Source organism: Primulina tabacum, chromosome 2 (genome assembly GCF_025594145.1).
Source record: "Primulina tabacum isolate GXHZ01 chromosome 2, ASM2559414v2, whole genome shotgun sequence".
Classification (NCBI taxonomy): domain Eukaryota; kingdom Viridiplantae; phylum Streptophyta; class Magnoliopsida; order Lamiales; family Gesneriaceae; genus Primulina; species Primulina tabacum.
Window position 1 is genome coordinate 43,511,667 of NC_134551.1, and position 20,790 is coordinate 43,532,456.

At 39.8% G+C, this 20,790-nt stretch overlaps 1 protein-coding gene across 5 annotated transcripts; it reads left to right on the top strand.

The window, feature by feature from the left end:
- The first annotated feature begins 988 nt into the window (after positions 1–988).
- LOC142532264 (PRA1 family protein G2-like) lies at positions 989–4,444 on the top strand. Of its 5 annotated transcripts, none has more exons than XM_075638591.1 (3): positions 989–1,677; positions 2,627–2,751; positions 3,495–4,444. In XM_075638591.1, exons 1-3 carry the CDS (start codon positions 1,058–1,060, stop codon positions 3,506–3,508), a joined length of 759 nt encoding a protein of 252 aa, XP_075494706.1. In that variant the 5' UTR covers positions 989–1,057; the 3' UTR covers positions 3,509–4,444. The 5 variants fall into 5 exon arrangements, with proteins under 5 accessions (XP_075494706.1, XP_075494702.1, XP_075494715.1 ...); XM_075638587.1 differs by lacking the exon at positions 3,495–4,444 and adding an exon at positions 2,904–3,021; XM_075638600.1 differs by lacking the exon at positions 2,627–2,751 and having other exon boundaries at positions 3,495–4,439.
- Positions 4,445–20,790: the final 16,346 nt, after the last annotated feature.

Sequence of the window (20,790 nt, forward strand, 5' to 3'; positions counted from 1 at the left end):
ATTAGGCCCATTAGTCTATTTAGGACATAATTAAAATATTAACAAAGTTTTCTTTAATTAAATATGTGAATTTATTAGCCGGGTTGTCAAAAAGTTCGTATTTTAGTTGAAAAATCAATACCGATAAAATTTACGTCCCGGCTTATAAAATCACCTCAAAACCCCCTTATTTTCAAAAATAATAAAAAGCATCACCCTTAATTTAAATAATTTAAAAACAATTAACCAATAAAAATTATTTTCTATTTTTCAGCCATCGGTCTCCGTTACTCGATCGCAACTCGAATATCCTTTAAATATACATTTTTATGCAACAGTGTAGAAAAGTATATTTTAAACATGCAAATATGCACAACATAATTAATTAATGCAATTAAAACATTTAATAAAAATACAGGAGAATTTAATAATTGCATGCATGTGATTCGCGTGGAACTTTAAATTTTCGAGGCGTTACACAACATGATAACCAAAATACCCCTCAATGAAAATAAAAAAATAGCAAGTGGGTCTTGTAAACCTAATTCTCTTTCTTCAGAAGAAGCTGGAGAAGAAACATTGATGAATCGCGACTTCAAAATTCGAAGAGGCCAACCATAAATCCTCATTTTTTGGATAAATCTGAAGAATTATGAAGCTTATTCGAATGTAAAACGTTAAAAAATTACAGCTTTGGCGAAAAATAAACAATGAATGAGAAATAAATGAAAATATAATATGAATGATATTTTGGTCATAAATATGTTTGATGTTATCTCTTTGTTAAATTCACACTGCACGTAATATTATATATCCATCAAATTACATATCTTATCATATTAAACATTTATTAATCAAATTATTAATCATTTAATTATCACACATACGGAGCGAACTCATAGAGATATATTATTATTTTTATTATGGCACCATTGGGCCAGATTTTGGGCCCAAACGCTCGGCCCAATAGTAACAATATAAACCTCCTAGCCCACTTTGGAACATGACTTTAGGCCGGGAGAAAGGGGCAGATGGTTGACCAAAAACCTGCGGGGTCGAACTTGCCCTAATTTCCGAGATGCCCGACACGTCGGCCTCCGCCACCCCGGTCCCTCCCGCTTCTTATACCACAATACCAATCTCCGGTGGCGCCGTGATTTCCCGATCGACGCAGAACCTCTCTGCTTGCCTCTCCAGAGCCCGCCCTTGGCCGTTGTTCCTAGCCACCACCGCCGTCATCGACGTCCCACCTTCATTCTCCGCAGCCACCCAACGACTCCGCCGCAATGCTAGCTACTTCTCCGTCAATTACGCCATTATCGTCACCGCGTGTGCTGCCGTATCCCTGATCGGTGCGCCGATCGCGCTGATACTCATCGGCTTCGTCTTCTTCCTATGGCTGATTCTCCACTTCTTTCGAGAAGACCCATTGTTGATCTGGGGCTACCATGTCAATGATTGGGCGGTTATTCTTGGCCTGGTTGTAATCTCCATTGCGGCCCTCTGGATCACTGGCCCGTTGAATAACCTTTCGATTGGCATTAGTGTCGGGCTGTTGATCTTCGTCATCCATGGAGTCCTGAGAAATCCTGAAGGACTTTATCTTGACGAAAACGACGCCGTTTCTGACGGATTAGTCTCATCCCAATCCACTGCTTTCAGTCCCCGTGATAGAGTAATTCAATTCAATCAACCCGTGTAATTAACCCACATCATTTTATTTTATTTTCTATATATATTTGTTTTGCTGTATAATTTATTTATTTATTTCGCGTGAGCGTGTGAATGATCATTTTTCGTGTGATTTGTTCCTATTTGTCCTGGGTTCAAGAATGTGATTTTTGGGAAGGAAAACCTTGCTGATTGTTCTGCCTGGGGAATTTCGAAATTTGTTTTGAAGGATAGTGGTTGTTTGCTTGTACTTGTAATTTGGTAATGCCAATCCTTCTGATTTCAGACTATTTTGGAAACCTTGTACTTTTGTTTTTGGTGTGATTTCTAAAATACATGGAAGCTTGGAGGAACAGTATGATCATCATCTTTACATCAAATTAATAGAGAGTGGCGTTTCAATTGTTAGTAGAGTCGAGTCTGTTGTTCATAAGATTAGTTTTATGATTTCCAAATAATGTAGTTGTGTCATTGGTTTGAGCTCTTCTAGCCGAAGTCGAGTTGAACGAATTCCAGAGCAGAGTCCTCTTCACTCCCCCGAGATTGGCTTCTCTGAAGAGCTGACTCCCTGACTAGCAAGTGAAATCTGCAAGCATCTGGTTGAGTCTTTCGATCGTTTTCGGTGTTGGATGTGTTATATCCACACAATCCTGCTGCTAAAGCTATTGCCATTGGCCCAGTTTAATTTAAGTTGGCATGCTTACTTTAAATTAGTGCTGGCAAAAAACCCGAAATTCCCGACCCTACCCGATTCCCATCCCATTCCCTTCCCACAAAATTCCCGACCCGCTTATTTCCCGACCCGCTGGTTCGGGATTTTTCCCGTCCCGATTTATTTCGGCAGAAGGGTAGAGTATATAATCTCCTCCCGACGGGATTCCGGTCCCGACCCGAAAAAATATTATTAAATTTTATATTATTTTTAATTATTAATATAATTATAATTAACATTTTCATTTCCTCCCTTTCATTTCAGTTACCCGATTTCTCCTTCGCCTAGGGTTCTCTCTCGCAGTCTCGCGCTCAGCCGAGGCCCGACGACTTGCAGCCAGTGGACGGCAACCTCAGTTCTTTCACTTGAAGTGTTGTGGCTGATGCTCGGTAAGATCTTTGTGCCTCAAATATCCTCGCCTTTTGTTGCCTTTAGTAGTTAATGGCTCTGTTTTTCCTCAAAAGAGCCATTTCATACCAGACAGCCCTTCATTTTCCTTGCTCGTGTTGTGTTTTACACTTCATGATCTGCCATCTGACAGTACTATTGCTTGGTTGATCACCCAAGACTCAAGAGTTGGTTCTTCGTTTGTCAACACTTTGTGACACTTTTGCCAAAGGTCCTTGATTGTTTATCAACAAATTTCATGTCATTCCAAAGTCATGAATGCTACTTGAGAATCATGTGCAACTTTACAGTAATTGTCTTGATGTTTTTAAATTATCGAAATCGTATCAATGAAATATTTTTTTCTTCTTTGAAATATGTGTTCAGATGACTGAATTCTGCATAGATTAAGTTATTTTGTTGAAAATTCCTTGGTGCTAATATAGTATCTTGAATCAGATTTCCATGTTCAATTCCTATAGTGCTAATATAGTGTCTTTAATATTATGTTATCTTTTATTATATTGTATTATTTGCTATCTAAAATTAAGGATATTTTCTCATATATCATATATACACAGATATTTTAAAGTTTGTGTACATTGGATAGATGCAAGGAATTTCCAGCAAATCTAAGTGACACCATGATTGTTCATTGAGATTACTATTATTTGGTAATTATATTTCTTATTATTGAAATATAATGTACTATCATTACTAATATTTGTCATTTGTTATTAATTAGGTGCACATAGATGAATCAAGTGGAAGTGGCGTGTTCCTTCCACCACTCAACCTCAAACACTATCTCCATCCAAAACACCAATCATTCATGAGGAAGTAGTAGATATTGGAGCCAAAAGAAAAAAAGTAGCGGATGCGTGGTCACACGCCAAGAAAATTATAAGGAGAAATGACAAAAATGAGGTCATTGCTGTTGTTGCCATTTGTAATTATTGCAAAACTGAAGTTCCTGCCCATAGCAAAACACATGGGAATAATGGCATTGATGGGCATGTGAAGAAATGCAAAAAGAATCCTCATAACGCAGTGAAGTCAGGTTCTTCTCAACCGATCTTAACAGAGTCGTCCATAAATAATGTTTTGACACCTCACATTTTTAGCCAAAAAAACTTGAAGATAAGGTTGTCACATTTGTTGTTAAAGATGAAATGCCACCGTTTAGGGTTGTGGAAGGGGCGGGATTTGTAGAGATGATGAAGGAAGCTCAACCTCGATTCAAGATTCCCAACCGAAAGAAAATATTCAGCGGAGATGGCTAAGATAAAGAGTGTAATTGGTGATCAAAGGGTAAATATAACTACTGATACTTGGACCTCGGTTCAGAATATCAACTATATGATAATTACCGCTCATTTCTTGGACAATGATTGGAAGTTGCATAAGCGAATAATACATTTTACCAAGATCACCTCTCACAAAGGAGCTGACATTGGCAAAGTTTTAGAAACATGTTTAATAGTCTGGGAGATAGATAAAGTTTTCACTATAACAGTTCATAATGCTAGCACGAACGATAAAGCGGTAGAGTACATGAGAAAGAGGCTAAAGGAAATGGGCATTCTATTATTTGATGGTAAGTACTTGCATTTGAAATGTTGTTGTCATATTATAAATTTGATTGTCAAGAGTGTGTTGAAGTTTCTTAATGAGTCAGTTGAGTCCATTAGAAAATGTGAAAAGTATATTCACTCTTCCGGGGCACGGTTGGACCAATTTAGGGAGTGTGCTATCCTATTATCGGATCTTTTTGGGAAATGGAGCTCAAGCTTCGATATTTTGGAGTGGTGGAAAAGGAATACAACAACATTTCCAATCTTTTCTATATTTATCCAATGGCCACAAATCTACAAATCCGTATCCCGAAAAGTGGGATTACTATAATAAACACATTGACACAGCTCAAGATTTGTAATATTATGTGTTAAGTTCCGGACTCGTTCACTGAACCTCCGGTGTAGCTGCCGAAAGGGCTCCAATTCCACCTGTTTCCAATGCGGGCTCTGGAGAGGCGAAACGTAGGTATAATATCATATTGCGGCTTTTAAATGTGGGGATTATTTAAAGTAGGGGTGGGATCGGGTAGGAACCCGTCCCATAACTATCATACCCAATCCCCGTCCCGATAAAAATTGGGAATCTTTTTTTTCCCCGATCCCGTACCCAACAAGTGTAGGGACCCGAATGTTCGGGATCCCGAACATTCGGAATCCCGTCGGATAGGGATGTGATATCCCGAATTTTTTTTAAATCTCTCGAGACCTATAATTCAGTGGTCAAATACTCAAATATAGGAAAATCAATGCTGCAACACAACAAAATAGCAGTTCACTTGTGTTGATCAAGGCAACATATTTATTTCATCAATCAAGAGCTGAAATGAATAGCTAAGGGATAATGACTTCAAAGTCATTACTGAATGGTTGCTTAAAAAATTACCTTGGCTACACTTTTTGTTTGTTGCTTCATAGCTTCATGAATGGTTGCCCTGTCATGTTCCCTCGTACGTACTAGCAAATAGTTGCTAGTAGGAATCTTGAGTACAATTATATTGTGATCAATAATATATTCAAGAGAATGTTGCAATTACTGCACATGTATGTAATCAAGCCAAAATGAATCAAATAAAAAGAAAGAAAGTTTGTTTCATAGTCATCGGTGGAAAAATCAGTTTAAATGGAGAAAATGACACTGAAATTGAAATTTCAAAATAGACATTAGATATTAAATTGAAACAAAGTGACAAAGAAGCTGACATTCACATAGGAGCTTAAATAAATTCTTGGTTAATCAAAACAAATCCAAAATAAAAAGTTCACATATCAAGCCAATGTCACATTAAATCACCACGTCAACCATTTATTTTTCTATCATGGGGTCTTTGGAGTTTACACTTGAAGAAGATGCATTACTTTGCTGTGGGCATGAGCGTGCCTACAAAAACAACAAATATACTATAATCACAATATATAACAAGACTAAAATTTACAATTAAAAAACTAAAGTAAGATGAACAAACTAAGGGATAGCTAGAAATACAACAATTACATAAAACTATAAATAGATACCAAGCACCAACTTACCCAACTCTAACTTACAGAGCCACATTCCTCTCCATGAATGTCAATGATTAAAATAAATAGATGCACATATGTTAAAAATAACTTATTTTGTAAAAATCAATTTATCTTTTAATGTAGAAAATAATGATAGACAAAGAATCAAAGTACTCATAAAAATTACTAAACAAGTTAAATATTGACTTACTTGTGACAACCTCATCACAATCCTTATAAAAGTTGAATTCATCTTTTGTTGGCTCCTTGTATAAGTTAATTTCTTCACCTCTAAGCCAATCACTAGCGCCTCCACCATTTTGGGATGCAACGATGCCCTAAATGGATCCACAACCCTCCTCCCAAGGCTAAAAGCATTCTCGCTAGCAACAGTAGATGAAGGGATTGAAAAAATATCCTTGGCAATCTTAGAAAAGATTGGAAATGCTGTTGTATTCCCTTTCCACCACTCCAAAAAATCGAATCTTGAGCTCCATTTCCCAAAAAGATCCGATAATAGGATAGCACACTCCCTAAATTGGTCCAACCGTGCCCCGGAAGAGTGAATATACTTCACACAGTTTCTAATGGACTCAACTGACTCATTAAAAAACTTCAACCCATTCTTGACAATCAAATTTATAATATGACAACATCTAAAATGCAAGTACTTACCATCAAATAATAGAGTGCTCATTTCCTTTAGCCTCTTTCTCATGTACTCTACCTCTTTATCGTTTGTGCTAGCATTATCAACTGTTATAGTGAAAACTTTATCTATCTCCCAGACTCTTAAACATGTTTCTGAAACTTTGCCAATGTCATCTCCTTTGTGAGAGATGATCTTGCTAAAATTTATTATTCGCTTATGCAACTTCCAATCATTGTCCAAGAAATAAGCAGTAATTACCATATAGTTGATATTCTGAATCGAGGTCCAAGTATCAGTAGTTATACTTACCCTTTGATCACCAATTACACTCTTTATCTTAGTCATATAAATACCATACAAGAGCTGCAATTTTCTTTCGGTTGGGAATCTTGAATCGAGGTTGAGCTTCTTTCATCATCTCTACAAACCTGCCCGCCCCTTCCACAACCCTAAACGGCATTTCATCTTTAACAAAAAATGTGAAAACTTTATCTTCAAGTTTTTTTTGGCTAAAGATGTGAGGTGTAAAAACATTATTCATGGACGACTCTGTTAAGATCGGTTGAGAAGAACCTGACTTCACCGCATTATGAGGATTTTTTTTGCATTTCTTCACATGCCCATCAATGCCATTATTCCTATGTGTTTTGCTATGGGCAGGAATTTCAGTTTTGCAATAATAACAAATGGCAACAACAGAAATGACCTCATTTTTGTCATTTCTCCTTATAATTTTCTTGGCGTGTGACCACACATCCTCTACTTTTTTTCTTTTGGCTCCAATATCTACTACTTCCTCATGAATGATTGGTGTTTCGGATGGAGATAGTGTTTGAGGTTGAGTGGTGGAAGGAACACTACCACTTCCACTTGATTCATCCATGTGCACCTAATTAATAACAAATGACAAATATTAGTAATGATAGTACATTATATTCCAATAATAAGAAATATAATTACCAAATAATAGTAATCCCAATGAACAATCATGGTGTCACTTAGATTTGATGGGAATTCCTTGCATCTATCCAATGTACACAAACTTAAAAAATATCCGTGTATATATGATATATGAGAAAATATCCTTAATTTTAGATAGCAAATAATAAAATATAATAAAAGATAACATAATATTAAAGACACTATATTAGCACCAAGGAATTGAACATGGAAATCTGATTCAAGACACTATATTAGCACCAAGGAATTTTTAACAAAATAACTTAATCTATGCAGATTCAGTCATTTGAAAACATATTTCAAAGAAGAAAAAAATGTTTCATTGATACGATTTCGATAATATAAAAACATCAAGACAATTACTGTAAAGTTGCACCTGTTCTCAAGTAGCATTCATGACTTTGGAATGACATGAAATTTGTTGATAAACAATAAAGGACTTTTGGCAAAAGTGTCACAAAGTATTGACCTGCGAAGAACCAACTCTTGAGTCTTGAGTGATCAAGCAAGCAATAGTACTGTCAGATGGCAGATCATGAATTGAGTAAAACACAACACGAGCAAGGAAAATGAAGGGCTGCCTGGTATGAAATGGCTCTTTGAGAAAAAACAGAGCCATTAACTACTAAAGGCAACAAAAGGCGATGATATTTGAGGCACAAAGATCTTACCGAGCATCAGCCACAACACTTCAAGTGAAGGAACTGAGGTTGCCGTCCACTGGATGCAAGTCGTCGGGCCTCGGCTGAGCGCGAGACTGTGAGAGAGAACCCTAGGCGAAGGAGAAATCGGGAAACTGAAATGAAAGGGGGGAAATAAAAATGTTAATTATAATTATATTAATAATTTAAAATAATATAAAATTTAATAATATTTTTTCGGGTCGGGACGGGAATCCCGTCGGGAGAAGATTATATACCCTACCCTTCTCCCGAAATAAATCGGGACGGGAAAAATCCAGAAACTGCGGGTCGGGAAGTTGGCGGGAAGGGAATGGGATGGGAATCGGATAGGGTCGGGAATTTCGGGTTTTTTGCCAGCACTAGTTCGCATTAACACTCCCATGGTCGTAGATGCATAAGTTCAATTTTTTGTTAATCTCAAATACAGACAATAATATTTCTTTGCTAAAATATTCATATTTAATTTGTATTCTTGAAAATTAATTTATTTATCTCAAATATCATATATAAGAATAAAATAAATGTTTTATTTGTATATCGTTTTTTCAAATGATAATATTTAATGGGGAAATTAAGTAAATAGGATCGGTGATATTTTATTTTACAAAATAAGTTTCTATCTAAAAGGACTACATTACCCGTTATTTAAAATATTGGTTGGAGTGTTTTTTTCCCCTTACCACTGCGTTTTTTCCATCTATTCTTCTCCAAGATTTCAGCAAGCAAACAATCATCCAACTTTCTTTTCGATGTTTCGTTCATTTTCAAGTGTGTTGCACAATTTTCAGTCTTTATGCTAAATATTTTTAAATTAAATCATGTCGAGACTGATTTTGTGTCGACAAAGAATAGTCAAAGAAAGTGGGCTGCTTTTGTTGAACAAAATGAAAGTTCGAGGAAATTTATCAGACGCGTTTTTAACGCGTATTCACACGAACAAGGGCTCTATAAATAGAGTTCTCCCTTCATTCTGAAATTATCTCTTCTTCGAGTTTTCTCTCATCTTATAGCATTTAAGTGTTCAGTTCTATAATATTTGTGAGTTGTTTGTTCTCTTGTATTGAGAGAGTGTATGTTCTCTTTGAAATACAGTGAGTAAGTTGTACACAACAAAATATTATAGTGGAATTCTTTTCATCTTGCCCATGGTTTTTACCCTAATAATTTTTAGGAGTTTTCCACGTAAATTTCGGTGTCCAGTTTATTCTTTATTTTCGGGTTTAATTATCTCAAATTTCGCATGTGGGACCAACAACTGGTATTAGAGCCTATGTTTAAAATTTCTTAAAATTCTGAGTATGCTCTGTGGTTGCAGCCTAGACTGATCTTCCACATCAGAAAAGATTTTTCAAGATAGTGGCGGGAAGGTACGAGATAGCAAAGTTCAATGGAAGCAATTTTATGCTGTGAAAAATAAATATTCAAGCAGTTTTAAGAAAGAAGAATTGCTTGGCAGCTATTGGAGATAGACCAGTGGAGATTACGGATGATGGAAAGTGGAATGAGATGAATGATAATGTCGTTGCCAATTTACACTTGGCTATAGCAGACGAAGTATTCTCGAGTATCTCTGAGATAAAAATAGCAAAAGTTATCTGAGATACTCTGACAAACATGTACGAGGTCAAGTCGCTACACAACATGATTTTTCTAAAGAGAAGGCTTTATACTCTTCGGATGGCGGAATCATCATTGATGACTGACCATATCAACATACTAAATACTCTATTTACCCAACTCACTTCGATGGGGCATAAAAAAGGGGAAAATGAACGTGCAGAGCTCCTGATTCAAAGTCTACCAGATTCATATGATCAACTTATCATCAACATAACCAAAAATATTCTTATTTGCTTTCTAAGATTTGACGATGTCTTAACTGCGGTTCTCGGAGAAGAAAGCCGACGCAAGAATAAGGAAGACAGGTTGGTAACTTTGAAACAGGAAGAGGCTTTGTCGATGATGAGAGGAAGATTTATGGATCATGACTGCAGTGGGAGCCAAAGACGAGGTAAATCAAAGTTAAGAAGTAAGAAGAAAAATATTTACTGCTTTAAATGTGGCGGTAAAGGAAACTTCAAAAAAGAGTGTACGAGTATCGAACAAAGTTTTCAAGGAAATGTGGCCAGTACTTCAGGCTGTGGATGAAATATTATTCAGGGAAGCGGCAACAGTTGCAGAAGACAGACACAAATTTTGTGACACATGGATTATAGATTCAGGAGCTACGTGGCACATGACGTCTTGAGAAGAATGGTTTGATCATTATGAACCAGTCTCAGGAGTATCTGTATTCATGGGAAATGATCATGCCTTATAAATCGCTGGGGTTGGTACTATCAAAATTAAAATGTTTGATGGCACCATTCGAACCATACAGGAGGTACGACATGTGAAATGACTGACGAAAAATCTTTTGTCCTTGGGACAATTGGATGACATCGGGTGCAAAACTCGTATCGAGAACGGGATCATGAAAATTGTGAAGGGTGGGCTTGTGGTTATGAATGCGGAAAAAGTTGCTGCAATTCTGTATGTACTTTTAAGAGAAACACACAAAGAGGCGGAACTAGATGTTGCATCAACTGGTTCAGGAGAAGATTTAACAGTGTTATAGCATAGAAAGCTCGGGTATATGTCAGAACGGGGGTTGAAAATTCTCTCAGAACAGAAGCTGCTAGTCGGGAGTTATAAAAGTGTCACTACCCTTTTGTGAGCACTGTGTTAACAGTAAACAACACATATTAAAGTTTGGCACTTCTACTGCCAGAAGCAAAAGTATATTGGAGCTGATTCATTCGGATGTTTGGCAAGCACCGGTTGTATCTCTAGGAGGAGCGAAATACTTTGTATCGTTCATTGATGATTTCTCTAGGAGATGTTGGGTGTATACAATCAAGAAGAAATCAGATGTTTTCCAGATTTTCAAAGATTTCAAAGCGCGGGTTGAACTTGATTTTGAAAAGAAAATCAAGTGTCTGAGGACTGACAATGGAAGAGTATATACCAGTGACGAATTTGATGCATATTGTCAAACTGAAGGCATCAAAAGAAAATTCACGACGGCTTACACACCTCAACAGAATGGAGTGGCGGAGCGGATGAATAGAACCTTGTTTGACAGAACAAGAGCTATGTTGAGGGCTGCGGGTCTTGACAAGTCATTTTGGGCAGAGACAGTCAAAACCGCTTGTTATATTATCAATCGTTCTCCTTCGTTGGCGATTGATCTGAAGACTCCGATAGAGATGTGGACTTGGAAGCCGACAAATTATTCTCATTTGCATACATTTGGAAGTCCTTCGTGCTTTCTGTACAATGAGCAAGAAAGATCTAAGTTGGATTCGAAATCCAAAAAAATGTATCTTCTTGGATTATGCTGATGGAGTAAAGGGGTTTCGCTTCGTGGAAGATAAAGTAAAGGGAGACAAAGGTACATTGAATTCACAAACTACTATATTTTAGGTGGAAAATAAGACGGACGAAGGTCAAGTTTCTTGTGAAGCAATACCAGAGCACGAAGAACAAGAACATGTTGAGTCCGAGATTTCCAATGTGAGGCAGTCAACTCGAGGCAGAAGACCACCAGGTTGGCTTTTAGATTATGTCACTGAAAGTAATATTGCATATTGTCTATCATCAGAGGATGGTGAGCCATCGAGTTTCCACGAGGCTACTCAAAGCTCGGATGTATCCTCGTGGATGATAGCAATGCAAGAAGAATTGGAGGCATTGGACAAGAATAAAACTTGGGATCTTGTTACACTATCACGAGGGAGGAAAGACATTGGAAACAGATGGGTCTATAAGATCAAGAGTGATGGAAATAATCAAGTGGAGCGGTATCGTGCTAGATTAGTGATAAAAGAGTATGCTTAGAAAGAAGACATTGACTTCAATGAGATATTTTCTCCTGTGGTTCGGCTTACAACAGTCAGAGTGGTGCTGGCATTGTGTGCGGTGTTTGACCTACGTCTAGAACATCTAGATGTAAAAACGGCATTTTTTCATGGAGATCTTGAAGAAGAAATCTATATGCTCCAGCCAGAAGGTTTTGTGGAAAAAGGCAAAGGGAACTTGATTTGCAGATTGAACAAATCTCTGTATAGTTTCAAACAGGCGCCGAGTTGTTGGTACAAGAGATTTGATTCCTATATCTTGGGTACAAGAGATTTGATTCCTATATCTTGGGTACAACATATTGAGTACAACAAATCTCTGTATAGTTTCAAACAGGCGCCGAGTTTCAAACAGGCGCCGAGTTTCAAACATGAGCCTTGGGTACAACATATTGAGTACAGACCCTTGTACATATTTCAAGAGGTCTGGTGATGATTATATTATTTTGCTGTTGTGTGTGGACGACATGTTGGTAGCATGCCCCAACAAAGATAAGATCCAAGGAGTGAAGGCATAGTTGGCTAGGGAATTTGATATGAAGGACTTGAGACCAGCAAACAAGATTCTAGGGATGCAAGTTCATCGAGACAGAAGTAACAGAAAGATTTGGTTTTTCCAGAAAAATTATTTGAAGAAAGTCTTGCTACACTTCAACATGCAAGATAGAAAGCCAATATCGACCTCTCTTCCTGTTAACTTCAAGTTATCCTTTGAGATGTGTCCTAGCAGTGAAGCAGAGAGGATAGCGATGTCTTGAGTATGATATGCATCAACAGTGGGAAGTTTGATGTTCGTCATGATCTGTAAGGGCCTAAAATCATTACTTGGAAATTTGCGGAAAATTTAAAATTTTTCTTTTAAAATAATTAAAATTGCCTCCTTCATAAATGAACTTATAAATAAAGTTTGATGTTCAATGTGGCAGCGGAAGAATTAACATTTTTGAAATAACAGTAAAAAGTTTTTCCAACAATAATTAAAATGTTTGAGCCATCAATTAAAAATAAATGCTGAACTGAGGTCCTCGGGTCCTACTACTGCCGACTCGAGCCTGCTCATTGGACCCCGCCCTCGGCCCCGGCATCATCAGAACCAACAACAATCAAGTCTAGTGAGTCTAAAGACTCAACATGCATATATCGTAAATAACGAGTAAATACTATAGTAAAATTTCATTGAATAAAAATGTCGTATCATGAGGCATAATGAAAAAATGTCGTGTCATGATTAATTATAATACGTGCATAACTGAACTGAAAATATCATGGTAAAAATGTTTGCTCCTTGGAGCCCTGTACTGAAAATAGCCTGTAATAATTTTTTTGGTGAGATTATGATATACGCAAGTGGCCCCTGCACTGAAACTGACTGGTAACTGGCGACCGGATAATAAAATGCTCCCATGACCGGTAACTGGCGACCGGATAAAATAGTAAACGTCTGATCAGACTGTAGCCACAGTATACTGGGTGAAACAAACTCAACTGACCGGTAACTGGCGACCGGATTTATCAATAATCCCATGATAGTGAAATGGCCACAAGCAATATCGCATAATCTCAAAAAAATGAACATTTTATATATTTATGCACGTAATATAATTAAATGGCACAATTAAATATCCTGTAATAATTTACTGCATGGATTGGATCGCTCCCAGGCTCGCTGCAATCTAAAAATATCATGAAAAATATGCAATAGATTTATGGGACCAAACTATGCAATAACATTCTAAAATGTGACAATTACGCCTACCGACTTCGTATTTAATCATGACTCCGAACCAACCCGAACCAACACTGAACCGTCATGTAGTCATGATTAAAATACGCCTAAAATGATAAAATAATGCTCCTAAAATGGTGAGGGCCGAAATCTAGGTGAATGGAGGCCAAAACAAGAAACGCTCTTTCGAGAGTAAATTTGGCACATCGCACCGTAAATTCTCGTACGACCTCAAAAATGATCCGAATGACGAACGATCAAAAACGTGACCTTCCTAACTCAATGAGGCACTGTCCAGTCCAAGGTCATAGGCTACAAGTCGACCGAGAACTCGAACGATCCACTGAACCGTCACAGCAAGTTGCTGTCCAAAAATACAGCAGCTGTGCTTGGTTTGCTTGCGTCGTTTGCGAGGCTAATGGCCATTGGAGCATGAACCACCGACCAGAACCTCTTACCAACGTCCCAAGGAATGATTCGAACCATGGCTAAGGGCTTTAAACCAGCCATAATTCGGAATATTCCAGCAACAATCGAAAAGATTCACCCGAGAGCACCTTTGCATGCGCGTGTGGTGTTTAGCTTTGCTTGCTGTCTCGAGTCGTTCCAATGGCCATTTGATTGACCATGGCACGACCTAGACATCTAGGGATATGGTATGAACCGTGGCTAAGGGCCATAGGCCAACCAAGATCCACACCATCCACAAGAATTCAAACCATACATGCTGTAAAATGAAGAGGGGCGAAAGGGTGCAGGGCTGTTCTTGGAGTTTTATTTAAAAACCGATTAACCATGGACCAAGCCACCGAAAGGGCGACTTAGTCACGTCTTAAACATGCTAGGGAAGTGATCTAACCAAGGCTATAGGCCCCTAGGGCAGCCAAGATCAGAAGCTTCCCTTTTTGACAGCAAGACACAAGAAATCAAGTGCACATGAGCTGTGCTTGGGGAGTTGCTGTCAATTTTCGTTTCCAGCGGGTGAGGGGCTTGAATGAATGGACCATTATGATCCTAACATGTCTAGATGCAGCATTGGTAGCCTTGAGACGAACCAATACCTGTAACCATCAACACAAAAGAAATCGTGAAGCTTGAAATGAAAACCAAAATTCTGCACTTTTATTTTTCTGAGAATTCTTGATGGATTTCGGTTTATGGCCATAGAAATCATGATCATGCAATGAAAATAATTGATAATAGGACTTGATTGAAGAGTCAAGGAAGAATATATGCATGCCTGGTTTCGTTTGAAAGAAAAACGAAAAGAAGAGACGATCCGGCGCGGAGGAGTGGAGCGTTTTCTTTTCTACCTTTCTTGCTCTCGATTTTTCTCTCTAGTGTCCTCTAGTGCTAGCCACGATTTTTATCTCCAAAATCACTCTGAATTTCGAGACTAAGGGAGGGAGAATGGTGGTTAAGAGGGTGAGGAGAATGGGTGCAAAATATAGGGAAGAAAATCAAGACCAAGTCTACCCCTCATTCAAATTTTGAATTGGTTTGATCAAGTCTTTTTGGGGGGGAGCATGGCCGATATTATCTAAGATAATTAGACTAGGATATTGCTTTCTAATAAACTAATTAAGGTTGATCAATAATTAAAAAGGTTATCATGCTAAAAAAATGACAAAGAATGGGTCAAAGGTGAGTTGGCATATCCTTGCTCAATCTACTAAAGGTGGCCGAAAATCAACACTAAAAATGAAGAGAAATGTTGTTTAGTTGATAAATTTTAATACCTTAAGAGCCTTACCTATCCCTTAATTAATTTAGTGAACTAACCCCTTAATTAAGGAACTTAAATAAATTTATTTTCTACTCACCTCAAGTAATTAAATTAAATCCTCAAACCTCCTTTTTAACTTAAATGAACTTATTTGCTAGCTAAAATAAATTCTGGAAATGATTTCTAAATCTTAAATTTTATCTCTAAACTCCAACTCCAGTCCGGCCTCACTGAAATAACTGAAAGAAAAAAAATTAAAACTATTGAAATGAAATAATTAACTTTAAAGAAAGGCACTTTAAATACTCATGCAACAAAAATCATTTTAATTTAAATACTAGAATTATGCATGGTTCATACGTAGTCTAAGTTACGGGTTCTACAATCCTTCCCCCCTTAGAAGAAATTTCGTCCTCGAAATTAAAACTCACCGAATAACTCGGGGTAACGATCTCTCATCTCCGACTCAGACTCCCATGTAGCTTCCTCCTCTGAATGGTTGAGCCATCTGACTTTGACTCGCTTAACCAGCTTGTTCCGAAGCTTCTTCTCCTGCCTGTCTAGGATCTTCACTGGCCTCTCCTCATAAGATAGGTTCGGAGTAAGCTGCAACGGCTCAAAGTTCAGGACATGCGAAGGGTTCGCCATGTACTTCCTCAGCATGGAGACGTGGAACACATTGTGTACTCCGGCCAGATTCGACGGAAGAGCCACACGATAAGCTAGCGTCCCAACTCTGTCGAGGATCTCAAATGGTCCAATGAATCTCGGACTGAGCTTCCCTTTCTTGCCAAATCTCATGACACCCTTCATAGGTGCCACTTTCACAAAGACATGGTCGCCGACAGCAAACTCTAAATCTCTCCTCCGCTGATCGGCATAACTCTTCTGTCGACTCAGAGCAATCCTCATTCTATCACGGATCCGGGCTACTACATCGACAGTCTGCTGAATAATATCTGGACCCAACTCTGCTCTCTCTCCTACTTCATCCCAATGAACAGGAGATCTACACTTGCGGCCATATATTGTTTCATACGGAGCCATACCAATGGAAGACTGGAAGCTGTTGTTGTAGGTGAACTCAACCAATGGCAAGTTCGACTCCCAACTCCCTGAGAAATCAATGACGCAAGCACGGAGAAGATCCTCTAAAATCTGAATGACTCGCTCTGACTCCCCATCTGTCTGCGGATGGAAAGCTGTGCTAAACAGCAACTTCGTACCCATAGTCGAATGCAAACTCTTCCAAAATGAGGAAGTAAATCTAGGATCTCTGTCAGATACGATAGAAACTGGAATACCATGGAGTCGGACTATCTCTCGGATATACAGCTATGCATACTGAACCATGGTGAAAGTCGTCTTAATAGGCAAGAAGTGCGCTGACTTGGTAAGACGATCTACAATCACCCAGATAGCATTCGATCCTCTGGCTGACCTCGGCAATCCGGTCACAAAGTCCATGGTAACATTCTCCCACTTCCACTCGGGAATAGGGAGAGGCTTGAGCAAACCTGCTGGTCTCTGATGCTCCGCTTTCACTAATTGGCAAGTCAGACACTCGGACACAAATCGCGTGATATCCTTCTTCATCCCTGGCCACCAATACAATAGCTGCAGATCCTTGTACATCTTCGTACTCCCTGGATGAATAGAGTACGGCGACGTATGGACTTCTGATAAGATATCTGCTCGGATAGAATCACTGCTAGGAACCCATATCCTGTCTCGGTATCTCACAATACCATCACTAACTGAATACAAGACACTGCCCTTGGCCTCATCCCTCTGCTTCCACTTTGCTTACTGCTCATCTGATGACTGACCACTGCGAATACGGTCCAAAAGGGAAGACTGAATGGTCAAGGTAGATAGACGGAGAACTCTACCTTGAGGATAAGTCTCAAGATCAAACCTCTGCATCTCAATCTGAAGAGGTCTCGACACTGTCAAATGAGCCATCACTGCGACTTTTCTGCTCAATGCATCCGCAACTACATTAGCTTTACCCGGGTGGTAGCTAATGTCACAGTCATAATCCTTCACAAGCTCCAACCAACGCCTCTGACGCATGTTCAGCTCCTTCTGCGTAAAGAAATACTTGAGGCTCTTGTGGTCGGTAAAGATCTGGCACTTCTCTCCATACAGATAATGCCTTCAAATCTTCAAGGCAAAAACTACTGCGGCCAACTCTAGATCATGGGTAGGGTAGTTCTTCTCATGAGTCTTCAACTGTCTAGAAGCATAAGCTATCACCTTCCCATGCTGCATCAATACTGCGCCAAGACCGAGCTTCGAAGCATCGGTATACAGGACAAATTCACCGGACCCTGACGGCACGGCCAAAACTGGTGCTGAGATAAGAGCTTGCTTCAAAGTATCGAAGCTCTTCTGACACTCCTCGCTCCAAACAAATTTCACATTCTTCTTGGTCAGTGCTGTGAGTGGAACTGCAATCGAAGAGAATCCCTTAATGAACTTTCGATAATATCCTGCTAAGCCAAGAAAACTGCGGATCTCTGATGCATTTTGCGGCACAACCCAATCTCTGACTGCTGCAACTTTCGCCGGGTCTACCTCAATACCACTGCTGGATACAATGTGGCCTAAGAACGCCACCTTCTCTAACCAGAATTCGCATTTACTGAACTTTGCGAATAATTTGTGCTTTTGCAATGTCTGCAACACTGTGGTCAGATGCCTGCTGTGATCCTCCCGATTCTTGGAGTAGACAAGAATGTCATCTATGAACACTATCACAAACTGGTCGAGGTATGGCTGAAATACGTGATTCATGAGATCCATGAAGATCGCTGGCGCATTCTTCAAATCGAACGGCATCACAAGAAACTCGTAGTGACCATAATGAGTCCTGAAAGCTGTCTTTGAAACATCAGCATCTCTCACCTTCAACTGGTGGTAACCGGAACGCAGATCTATCTTAGAGAAAATCGAAGCTCCCTGCAACTGGTCAAAAAGATCCTCAATCCTCGGAAGTGGGTATTTATTCTTCACTGTAACCCTGTTCAACTCCCGATAGTCAATACAAAGCCTCATCGTGCCATCTTTCTTCTTAACAAACAAGACTGGCGCGCCCCAAGTTGAGAAACTAGGGCGAATGAACTCCTTGTCAAGAAATTCCTGAATCTGCTTCTTAAGCTCTGCCATCTCTGTCGGTGCAAGTCGGTACGGTGTTTTTGAGATCGGAGCCGTACCTGACATAAGCTCTATGAAAACTCCACCTCTCTCTCAGGTGGCATACCAGAGACGTCCTCAGGAAAAACGTCTAAGAAGTCTCTAACAATCGGAACATCTGAGGCTGACTGACTGGGTGCCTCGGGGACAGATACAAAGGTTGCTAGAAACGCCCGACATCCTCTATGCATGAGCTTCCTAGCGTGAACATATGGAATAGTACGTGGTAGAGGAAAGTACCTGTCTGGCTCAAATAAGAACTGCGTCATTCCAGGCGGTCGGACTAGAACAAATCTCCGCTGAAAGTCAATCAAAACTCTGTTCCGCAGTAGCCAATCCATCCCTAGTATAATGTCAAACTCTGGCATCGGCAGTACGATCAGATCCGCATAAACAAGGTTGCCATGGAGCTCAAGATCTATGTCTCGGATCACACTGGTGGCTGCCATCTCCTCGCCAGACGGCAGTACTACGGAATAGGCTATATCTAGCCCAATGGTCTTAACTTTAAGGAAATTAGCAAAGACCTCTGAAATGAATGAGTGATTGGCCCCTGAATCTATCAAGGCCTTCGTAGTGAAACCGGATATAAAAATTCTCCCTGAAAGATCGGAACTCTAAATTGAACCCAATAGTTACAAAGGCTAAACTTATAGACATGCAAATGTTGAAGTTCTTCTAACTTAAATTTCCAAAATATTACAAAGTAGAGCATGCAATCCTAACGCAATTCTATGTTCAAAATATTAACCCAAAACATTAAGTTCCAAATGCAGACTCAAATCTTAAGGTACCTGTCATCAGCATAGTATCGGGGTTTGTCTCCGTCGCATGGAGAGCAAACACTCTGTCCTGGGTAGGCAGGTTCCTTTGAGGGCACTGCAGAAATAAGTGGTCTGGACTACCACACCTATAACGCTTTCCTGAGCCGTACAAACATGCTCCAGGATGGCGACTGTGAACACTTAGGACAGACTGGGCGCTCAGGAGCCCTCGGGGCTGGGCTTCCCCGCTGCTGCTGCTGCTGCTAGGCCTCTGTTTCTAGGCGGTCCGTGAAAAGGCCTCTTGTTCTGCTGCTGATGCTGCCGAGGAGGAGGGCGATGCGGTACCTGGGCTGGTCGCTTTCCCAAGCGATCTCTCTCGATATCACGCTGATCCTGCTCTGCGGCTAGGGCTTTGGAGACAGCGACCTCATAAGAAGTAGAGTCAGACACCCTAACATCACGGCGCAAGATCGGCCGTAGACCCACCAGAAAGTGCATCATCTTGGCTCTAGCATCGTTTGCGATCAGGGGTACAAAATGACAACCCCTCTCGAACTTACGGATGAACTCCGTAACAGTCATACCTCCTTGCCTCAAGCTCATAAACTCAGTGGTCAACCTGGTGCGCACTTCCTCAGCAAAGTATTTGGAGTAGAACACCTCCGTGAAACGTGCCCAAGTCAGGGTAGCCAAGTCAAGGGCTACTGAAGCTCCTTCCCACCATAAGCGGGCGTCTCCTCCGAAAAGATAAGAGGCACAACGAACTCGATCCGCATCGCCAAGCTCCATGAAATCAAAAATAACCTCGAGGGACTTGATCCAGCCCTCGGCAATCATGTGGTCAGACGTCCCAGAAAACTCTTTCGGACGCATCTTCATGAATCTTTCGTAGACAGCCTCGGGCCCTGTCGGCCTGGTCGCCACAGCATTGTTCCCCGCAAACTGTGCGAAGAACTGAGTCATCCCAGCTAACATCTGGGCATTCATGTCCGGTGGAGGTGGAGGTGGTAAGTCTCTCTCCTGCCTCGGCTCCTCTCTGTCCTCTCGGCGAGGCTCCTCCCCAGTAGGGCGCTCAAGGATGCATCTAGGGGGCATACTGTTCCATACATAACCCATACGTAACTAATATGCATAATTCCATAATTTATTTAAATTTAAATAATGAACAAATAAAATGAATCTGGACATACAATGCTTCATGAAATCATGCCGTTAAGAAAATAATTCATGCTTTAAAGAAAATGCGTAAATATAAACTTACAGACCGAAGACGTGACTTCGTGAGCTTCTCGTGATCAGTAGTAGTACAACCCTATACAGAACCACCGCTCTGATACCATCTGTAAGGGCCTAAAA

Excerpts from the sequence above, each read along its gene's own strand:
- LOC142532264 (XM_075638583.1), top strand. The coding sequence starts at position 1,058 with ATGCCCGACACGTCGGCCTCCGCCACCCCGGTCCCTCCCGCTTCTTAT. Across the intron at positions 1,678-2,626 it reads ATTCAATTCAATCAACCCGT|TTACCCGATTTCTCCTTCGC; the intron begins GTAATTAACCCA and ends CTTTCATTTCAG.